Source organism: Ammospiza caudacuta, chromosome 6 (assembly GCF_027887145.1).
Source record: "Ammospiza caudacuta isolate bAmmCau1 chromosome 6, bAmmCau1.pri, whole genome shotgun sequence".
Taxonomy (NCBI): domain Eukaryota; kingdom Metazoa; phylum Chordata; class Aves; order Passeriformes; family Passerellidae; genus Ammospiza; species Ammospiza caudacuta.
The window spans coordinates 40,426,230-40,436,054 of record NC_080598.1 but is presented as its reverse complement, the minus strand read 5'-3'; the positions used below and the strand labels follow the sequence as shown (position 1 = coordinate 40,436,054).

Sequence of the window (9,825 nt, the reverse complement as noted above, 5' to 3'; positions counted from 1 at the left end):
CATCTTAGAAGAAGACAAAATGGCAGGCAACTGGTACTTCGACTCTCTGAAGGCAAAAAATAAAAAAATATCTTTACATTAAAGAATAAGTCAAGTTAAAGAGAAAGGGAATGAAATGGGGACCATCATATTGAGATAATAAGCTGACCTGCTCAAATTCAAAGTGCTAGAATTAAAGGTCTAAATTAAAACATAGTCTATGCCTCAGAGTATAACACTGAACACAGTATGTGGTCATATTTCAATCCTCCTTCCGTTCCAGAGTCTGTGTAGTGTGAATGCCATTGCTGTACACAGGAAATGGAAGAGTGGAAAAAAGTCCTTCGGCAGTCGTGAACACATTCCCTGCAGGCATTTGGGTCAGACTGGCCCCGCTCACAGCACTTCCAAACGGTCCCGACATGTTGAGTCGGTGAACGTGGTGGTAGAGCATTTCCATCGGCGTTTTAGGATCCAGCCCAAAGCTGGGGCTGTTAACATCAACAAAGTTAACAGCGTGGGTGTTGGGGAGGAGGTTGCCCTGCATGGCTAAAGTAACTTCAGCTGGAGCATAGCGGATAGTGCCAGTGGTGTAGACCCTCTGAGCAGCAGTGCTGGTCGCAGCAAGGGTTCCTGTTACCCTGTGAACCAAAGGAAGCACCACATTGCCTGCTTGCAACCTCTGAAGGGCTTCCAGATCCCCAGTGTACAACAAAGAGTTGGACGCTGTGGGACCTCCTGGATGTTTGTCCCTTGGAGATGCTGAAAGTGGAGGTGACAAAGGGTCAGAGGACACTGGAGCCAAGGCCGAGTTGGATGAGGTGCTGAACTGAGTTTTACGGCTGGCAGAATTTTCAGTCCCTGGAGGGGTGAGAACAGAGTCTGGAATGGAGACATGTAAACTACTGCTGGCTTGGGGGGAAGGGAAGTGCTCGGAGCTGGGGGGCTTGGTCATACTGTAGGGTGATTCATTCCTTGAGATTTCCCTGTTGGGTGGGTAATTCCAAATACTGCTATCGTTATCAAAATTGATAGGTTCTGAGATTTCTGTTTTAATTTTGAGCACTGAGGCACTGTTTGGTGACGAGAGCAGCTGGGGCTGGTCCACCAAAGCTGAGTCAAGTCCATTTGGACTTGAGGTGCTTGACAGCCTTCTCCGGGTCATGCTGACTCCCTTTTGCTTTTTTCTCCTCTTCTTCCTCTTCTGATGTTTGCTGGAAGACTGGGCATTTACTTCACCTGCACTGTCTGAGTCCTTGGCACTGTCAGAGGTCAGTGATTCACAGTTCTGCAACCGCAGGTCTGACTCACTCTCAACATAGCGTTCCACCTTGATCTGCATAGAGCCAAGAGTGCCAAAACTGTCCTCAGGGGCCTTCTGATTCTCGAAGTCTGAGTTTTCAAAGCTGTCATCACTGTCCCTGCTGTCCTGGTTGCTGGAGCTGTTCCCATCCTCATTACAGTTCATTTCATTATCTGACTGATTTCCTGACTTTTTCCTGTCGGATTCAGGGTCTTCACTGTTTTCTGACTGGTTTCCTTTCTCATCTGACTTTGAGTTCTCATTGTCCTCTGGAGCAAAATGAAAGTGAAACAAAGCATTAGCAATAAGAACATAATATTATAATCCAAGTCCAGGTTTCTACCTACCAATGAAATTGGATTTGCTTTAACCTTTATTTTTGGCAAAAGATGTTTTCTTCTGTAAAGCTGCATGTTTTTTTTTTCAGTGTTGTGTTGGGAGAGTTTTGATCACCATGAATATCTCTAACTCAGGACTGTTAATGCACCAGAAGCCTATGCTACATGGCTGCACCTCGATTGAGGGGCCTTTTCATCTGCTCACTGGACAGGAATCATGACAGCTGTGAGCATTGTAGCTGTGCCATCCAAAGAGGAGTCAGTGAACAATCCCATTATCCCCTAATGTTCTGGTGATTGTTCTTTCACATCCATGTTCTCCTGCAGTGGGCAGGCATCCACGTATAGCACTATTTACTAATGAAGATTCTAGTACTCTCATCTCATTTTCCTAGGACCATTGCCACTTTTGAAGTGGCATAGAGTCTCGGGCTGCAGTGGAATTACTGCTGTAATCCTCCCATGTGAGAGGAGAAGCAACTTGTGTATGAATGAATGAATAAACCAACCAGTTAAAATAAATGAATAAACCAGTTTATTGTAAAAACAATTTTGCTATGTTGCTAGACTTGTCTTATATTATCCTGAAGGAAAACAAGTATAAAAAAATACAGAAAAAATAATCAGCCAATGAATCAATTTCTTGGTTGATCCAAATCATCTAAAGACCATTGAAAATAGCACATCTACAGCCCCGAGAAGCTTTCACTCTTCTTGCTTGAATTAATTTAATTATAATTCTAATATGGGTGAGATAAACACTGTAGCCCAGGGGACTCAGAGAGCCAAAGCAGCTCTGAGACTGAATATGCTCCATTATCACACTATGTTTGAAAGGGTCAAAAAAGGTTTCAGGAAACCCCGTCCTTTACAGACCAGCCAGAAATCTTTTGTTGCCTAATAAAAGATGTTTTTCACTCATCAGAGCCAAGTACTACCCTTTTCAACATCCTTGCTTTAGGTGGAGAGGGAAAGGATTCATTTACCTCTAAAGATATTGGTTACTTCTGGAGCCATGTCAATACCAAAGTATTTCCCAGAAGTGCTGAAGGTGGGTTTGACAGGAAAGCTGCCTGAGCATTCAGGACACTGCCCTTTGCAAGTCACTTAGTGGGACTTCTGCTTGTGTGAACAGCAGCAGAGAGACCCTTCCTTTTGAAAAATAAAACCTACAGGAAAAAGTAGTGGCTGTAAACCCCTAACTCTCATCCAGCTTTTAGCTCCACCTAGGACTGAATTTGTCCTACAATTTTTTCTTCCTTTTTTTGAAGATGCTTTCTTTTAAGGCCATGGTTACCAGCTGGGGAAGGGTGGTCTTAGAGTGAGGTGGTCTGAAGCTACACAATATTTGCCTGGGATTATATCACAGCTTGAACTGAACTTGTTGGTTTCATCTAAAATACTGTTCCAAATTCAGGTCCTTTGGCATTTCTATTTAATGCCTTTGTAGTAAACAAGCCCCTGTGTCTTCTGCCTTCCAAGACTCCCAGATATCTGCTTCAGAGATATAAATATCTGTGCACCTTTGGAATGCTGTCTTGTTCTGCATCAGCTTTAGAAGTTGTGAATGTACATGTATTTCTCATGTGCTCACTTGGAGAAATCTCCAGTGCATTTCCAGGGAAATGCAAACTGTTCTCCACATATGTGTTATTTGGCTATTTAGGAACAAGACAGCATAAAGGAAGCACTGGGAATGGATGAAGAAATTCCCAATGACAGTGGTCAGTGAGCCTGCACATTGACTTAAACCAAACTGTCAAAGGATAACAAATAAAAGCAAAAGATGAAAGAGAACATCCATATAAAAATATTATACAATATAATAGCATATAATATAATATCCTGATCCTCTTCTTGCTTTTTCTTGATTTATATCACAGTGATCCATTTTCTCTACAGTGTTTTTGGTATCATAGTTATCACAGACATGAGAGAAAAATCATCTATCCATCTGTCTGTTTGTCTATCTATCTATCCACCCATCCTACATAGAACAGCTGAATAACATCTTTACTTCTTGGGCTACAGGAAAACACACTTCTCTCAAGGCCAGATGATTTGCACCTATGCCTAGGTAACCACTGTTAAAACTAACAGGGAATGTGTGAACCATCTGTGCACTGGACCATCTGTAGGACTAATTTACACATAGAACTTGAGAAGTACACTCAGCTTTTAAAAAACAGCTGAAGTCCCAGACTTAAAGAGCATAGAAACAAGTTGTTGAACCCACACATTTTAATTAAATATAACTTTTAACTCAATAAAACTCTAAATTTTTTCAATCTTTACTGCCCCCTAGTGAGACTCTTCAAGAATGTATTTATACAAAAGGAGTCATAAAGATTGACGGTGGAGACCTCTCTGGAGAATGTCTGACTACTTTGGAAAGAGAAGAGCTTGAATTTTATCCAACAGTTGCAATCCCAATCCTCTGCACAAGGCAAAACACCTTAAGCACAGCTGGGAAATCAAATATTTAGTTTGGTGCTATGTAGGCAAGAATGCATGAAGAAAGTGAAGAGAAATTCTGAGGAAATGGAAAGGCTGAGGTCATTAAAAGATTTTGCTAGTGTTTTTCAATTTAATTTTATATGATTTTTTTGTTTGTTTGTTTTAATGGAAAAATACTTGAGAAGGAAAAGCAACTGAAAAGCTGATCCTGTGGCTTTCATGATAAGAACCTCTCGTGGGTGTAAAGGCACACCATGTGTGTTACCTGAGTTGTCCTTTGAGTCCGATTCAGAGTCAGAGGTCTCTGAGGATTCTGAGGTTTTCTCTGGCAGGTGAGGAAGTTGTGCAATATCCATTGGAGTGTCCTTGTACTCTGGGTTACTGAAGAGGATACAGCAAATATAAAGAGGATACAGCAAATATAAACACAATTGGATGATTTGCGGTTTCATGATTTTTTCCTCTTTTCATATCAAAGTTCAGGAACAAAGAACAGGAAGAATAGCAGAGTAAACACAGAAACACATATTTTTGGCTTCAGAGCTTCACAGCAGGGATTTTGTGAAGGTTTATTTTAATACTGCAGTCAAAAACTTTTATTGACCAGGTACTAAACCTTGTTTGATTCTAGTGAAGTTTTAGAGCTATCAAAGCATCCTTGCTGAAGTGGGACATCGTGGCTTGTGTGATATCTAGCAGTAAAGCTACACTGTGTAATCATCCAACAACAAAATATCTCGATTTCGATCCCATTACTGTGCCCGGGAGGACAGAGAGAGTGTTTTAACTCTTCCAATCTGTTTCTCTCCCACTGGCAATGTCTATTAGAGTTATCTCTGTAGAAATGTTCTCTATCAGCCTTGCCAGAGTCCTTTCAATGCCTGTTTTTCTCAACATTCCAGTTTTCCACATTTTAATCAAGCATATCATACATGAAATTATTAAGGAGGTGCTCAGCTAGGGCTAAAAAAGTGACCACTGGTCCAAAGAATCTGGCCAAAAAATTAGATAAAAGAGGTTACATATTTTTAAATACAGCACACATACATCCACATCAGCAAGAAACCAAAAACAACCTCTCTAACTATGTGACAGATGCACATGTGCATGTTAAGATGCATATGTTAGGGATAAAGAACTGTCAACACACCCATTATAATCATATCTTCATCTGCTCATGTGGTGCTCACCTGTGACTTGTTAGCAAGGAACATGACTGCAATCTAAAAAAGCTCCACTGCCAGAGAGATGGAAGAAAACCCCTGAAACACTATGCTTTTGCTTGGTTTGCACCTTTTAAAATGTGTTCCTTTCTTAAATGTGTGCAAATACAGGGGAACAGCCATAGCTAAACATAAGTGGTAGAGAATATTAACAATAACAAAGTCTTTAATAATTTTTGAATGAGTGAGCATTTCCATGCAGTTCAAGTTCAATTCTGGTAAAATGGAAAATCCACAGTCCTGCATGGAACAATATGAGGCAGCACTGGGGTGCCTGACACACTTTCAGAATGACAGTATGCTCATATTCAGCCTCTTGGAGTGCACTGTGAACACTCAGGGTTCACACAGTTCACATTGAGATGCTGTGTTACAATTATCATCTTTATGGCTTTGTCCTGACAAAGTGACTTCATTCTGTTGCATCCCAGGGCAGTCCCCAAATCTGCCCCCTCCAAGCAAAAGATGTTTGAGGGCTTTCACACTGTGAATAACAAGTTGCTAGAACAAGAACAGCATTAATCCTCCCTGTCACTATAATTAGTCTATCCTTTTACAGACAGCTGAATCATACTTTCTAATGCATGGAAATGTATACAGACCAGTACTCCTGCTAAGAGTAGACCTAATTATGCCTTAATCTGTTATTAAAATATTATTTGGACATTTAGATCTTTTGTATTGATATTTTGAATTCCAGTACAAGGAGAAATCTAAATTAAAAACACAAATTCAGTGAAGATGTTAATATTTCTCTAACAGACTAGAAAAATCAGATTCTGGGAGGAGAGCTGGGGACATCAGGGAAGACATTGAGTCCCTGTTGGGTCACTTAGGGGATACTGGGGGTGTGTTGGGGGACAACAGGGCCCTGTTGAGGACCTTGAGACCACACGGCTTTTCTTTTCTTTTTGGTTTTTTTTTTTTTTTTTTTTTTGTTAGGTATATTCTGCTTGTAGAGAAAATTATTTTGTGGGATGTTTGTGAACTAGGTTCACCTATTGTCTGGAAAGCAGCAAAGGGGAAAGAGGCAGCAGTTCATAATTCTTATGCACGACTTTTACAGCTAAAGCAGGAAATATGAGAACATTTCTGGGCATTTTGCAGCCCTGTTAAGGACTGGGGCAGTGAATCTGTACTTCCAGTTCAGAATTGTCAGCCTTAATCTGACCTCTGGAAATGCTGCATTCTGCCTCACACTTGCAAGAACAGACAAAAAAGTAGCAGGATAAGGAAATGTTCAGAAAAGTCTGTGCTAAATCATATCAGGCAAAAAATCTGCAGGTGCCAGTGAAAACTCCGCTGCTGTGTGAGGTTTCCCCCAGTACCCCTTCAATGCTCTCCTGCCAGGGGTTGCTTCCTTCTCTCCCCCAAAAGGGGAATCAAAAGCATTTCAACATGCAAGTTTAGGCAGGCACAGTCTCTTCAGGGCTTGCTGGACTTGGCATAATAAGTCACAATCTAACCCCTAGACATCACTTTGAACTCTCATGGCATCAAAGGGAATATAACAAACCATGACAAGCACTTTAAAAGGAGAACAGGCCAGAAAATGACAATTGCATTTCATGACAATCTCAAGGTTTCAAATTTTATTTGTTTGTTTGTTCTGCTTTGGAATGAAACAGAAAATCTCCCAATCTTGTTGAACATTTTCACAAAACAGAATGTGCTGAAAGGTATTTTCAGATGAGAAAGGTCAGGTTTATAATTCATTGTCTCTCAGTGACTGTTGGTTTTCCCTTGAGCTCTGAAATCAGTCCTTTAAAAACATTGGTAAAACAGAATTTCTCAGGGAACAGCCTTTCATTCAAGCAATTACTAGTATTTCTATTTAAAATAGTTCTAATAGCTTAAAATAGTAGTTTATAGTACTTTTGTTTTTAAATCTTATATTGCATTTTTCAGTGTGAATATTATCTGATGCTTACAGGAACAACAAAGTTGTTTGAGCCTTTTTTGTCCTGAGAAAGTTCCTCTCTCTGGAGTGAACTGGCAAATGCCTTTCAGAGATAACTTTTTTTTTTTGCTGTACCAGCAGATTGCTTCCCTGCATTTTTAATATCCAAATAAAACAGTGCCAAACACTTCACACCAGATTTTGTAACACAGCTACTGAAAGTTGGTGTGGATAATTTTTATCTTTGAGCTCACATTGAGTAGATTTCAGGGCATGCAATAAAATAGTGGAGGGTTTATTTCAAGACTGAGGCAGCATAATAATTCAAGAATATTCTCATGTGCAGAGATATGACAGATGCCTCAATAACTATAACAAAATGGCACGGCTTTTGACAAGGACTACATGAAAAGTTCTTCTTAACTTTCTCTGTTAGGCTGTTGTTTTTTCCTAGACCTCTCCCTGACAGAGACAAGCAACAGAGACAGCAGCTGAAGTGAGAGAAGTGACTGGGAGACCTACCTAAGGAGGTAATTGACCCAAATGATATTCTTCTCACTTGCGTTCTTGGCGTTGACAGCTATGGTTGCACTAGATTGTATCCAGATATAACCTCCGTTCTTCTGCATCCAGCGGTAATACTTTGTTACACACTGACCCTTATTCAGCACTGACAGGAAAATACAAACAAAACACAAGCAAGATAGAGTACGTGTTAGGATTGTGGTAAAATGACCTTCATTGTACAACGTGACACAAGTATAAGCAGAAGATACTTGGCTTCTTTTGGATTTAATGCCACTGAGATGACAAACAGGATCTGAAGTTCAGTATAACTAGCATTTTACAAGTTTTAAAGTATAATTTTAATCTACTTTTGGAAACTCCAGTGGAAGAGGAAAAGCAATGGTTCTCAGAATACTTATTGCTGTGTGGACATTTCCAATGCACTCAATGTCAAACTGTAAAAAAAGAAAAGGAAAAAAGAGGCAAATTTATATGTGATTTATTCATAGCTTCTAGGTAGACCTCTTTGAGATTCTGGATATTTGAAAGGTTTGGGAAGATGCTCTACCCCTGCTGCTTTGATCATTTCTCCTCATTGCAGGCGATATCAACCACTGAACTTATACATCTGTTTCTTTGATCTTGTCAAACAGAATTTACAGTTCTCAGATGAACCAAATCTCCACTGGTCAGTGGGGGAAAAGTCTTTGGAGAATTTACTTTCTACCAGAGCAAAGTAAATCCACCAACAGGCTGAGAAAGAGGCCTAGGGGAGGCACAGAATGGCTTGGTTAGAGCCAAAGAGTGACAGCCCTCTCGGATGCTTGAAATATGCTAGGAAACAGAAAGAAGTAAAAGCAATCAGTAATGTGAAACGGTGCTGGTAGATGCTCACAGCAAGACAGCTTAAAAATACAGATGTTTAAAGTAATACCTCAGCCAAAATATTGCCAAGTTGAAACGGATTTGTTTTGTATCTGATTCTTGCGCGTCAGGAGAAGGGAATGAAAGGCAAAGCTTTCGGTGGAAGGCAGCAGAACGGTTTTATAAAACCCGTAAAGTACACAAAGTCTCGCAGGGCCGCCGCTGGAGCCCTTTCCCTGCCCGCCTGCCTGCCCATTCCCGCAAAGCTTCGTGCACTAGAGGGCAGTGTGCCTTCACAGTCTCCGCCGGCTTTTGTCATGTCCTTGTCTCCGTCTGCTAAAATGAAAAACCTCTAACTGCTGTAATAAATTTGGCTAAATTAGCTGCTAAATGGTTATCTCAAGTAATATGTATTTGCATTAATCATCTTGCTCTAAACCAGAACAAGCCAGAGTCCTAAAGACGTAGTAAATTCATATTGTCCATTTAATTACGGCTAATAAGTGCTTCATATACAATAGTTTCATGAAGTACGTTTTCTTTTTTTTTCTTTTTTCCTTTTCTTTTTTCACTTCCTTTTTTTTTTTTTTTTTTTTTTTTTTTTTTTTTTTTTTTTTTTTGAGAGAAAAGAAAAAAGTCACTTTGGAAAAGGATAAGTATTTAAGGCAGTTAAAGTTCCTACCATAAATGTGACAAATGACACTTTGGAGCTTTCAAGTTAACCAAGTGTCTATACCCCCAATTACACATGTGAATGTATCTATATCTAAATCTGTGTACAGCAGATATCTACAGGAAAAAGATGTTTACAAAGGCAGCCACACAAACAGTGATGTTTCCTTACCTTGGAGGTATCCTCCAATCCCCACTGCAATTTTTCAACTACTAGAGAAAAACATGCATGTAAAATAATGCCATGTAAAGTGAATGTGAAGTGCAAGTTATGTTTAGCTCTAATATAAACAAATATTTGTATCTGGGTCTTATTGTTTTTAAGCAGACTCTAGTGAACTAAGTTTGGTCCTGGCAGACATCAATATTTCCCTAAATTTTTACTTTTGTATTTCAAGCTCTAAATATTCCACTATGATAATTCATTGTCTTCAAAACCTCATTATACAGCAGAATAAAGATAAAACTTGAACAACTGACTACCCAGCATTTCTGTCAAACCAATGTTGTAAGCCACTTTAGAAAACAATCTCACATAAATTAGCCCAAGTTTATCAGTTAGGAAGAATAAGGGAAGAAAAG

At 39.7% G+C, this 9,825-nt stretch overlaps 1 protein-coding gene across 6 annotated transcripts in view; it reads right to left on the bottom strand.

Moving 5' to 3' along the window:
- Window positions 1-241: 241 nt before the first annotated feature.
- Window positions 242-9,825, bottom strand: part of NPAS3 (neuronal PAS domain protein 3) — a 583,895-nt gene continuing 574,311 nt past the window's right edge. For 4 of the 6 annotated variants that reach the window (XM_058807169.1, XM_058807170.1, XM_058807172.1 and 1 more), the window contains 3 exons: window positions 7,723-7,870; window positions 4,331-4,458; window positions 242-1,551 (listed from right to left, as the gene is read on the bottom strand). In XM_058807169.1, coding sequence (XP_058663152.1) covers window positions 242-1,551; window positions 4,331-4,458; window positions 7,723-7,870 — 1,586 coding nt within the window. The remainder of the gene's footprint in view (window positions 1,552-4,330; window positions 4,459-7,722; window positions 7,871-9,825) is intronic. The other 2 variants (XM_058807171.1, XM_058807168.1) reach the window with 1 other exon arrangement.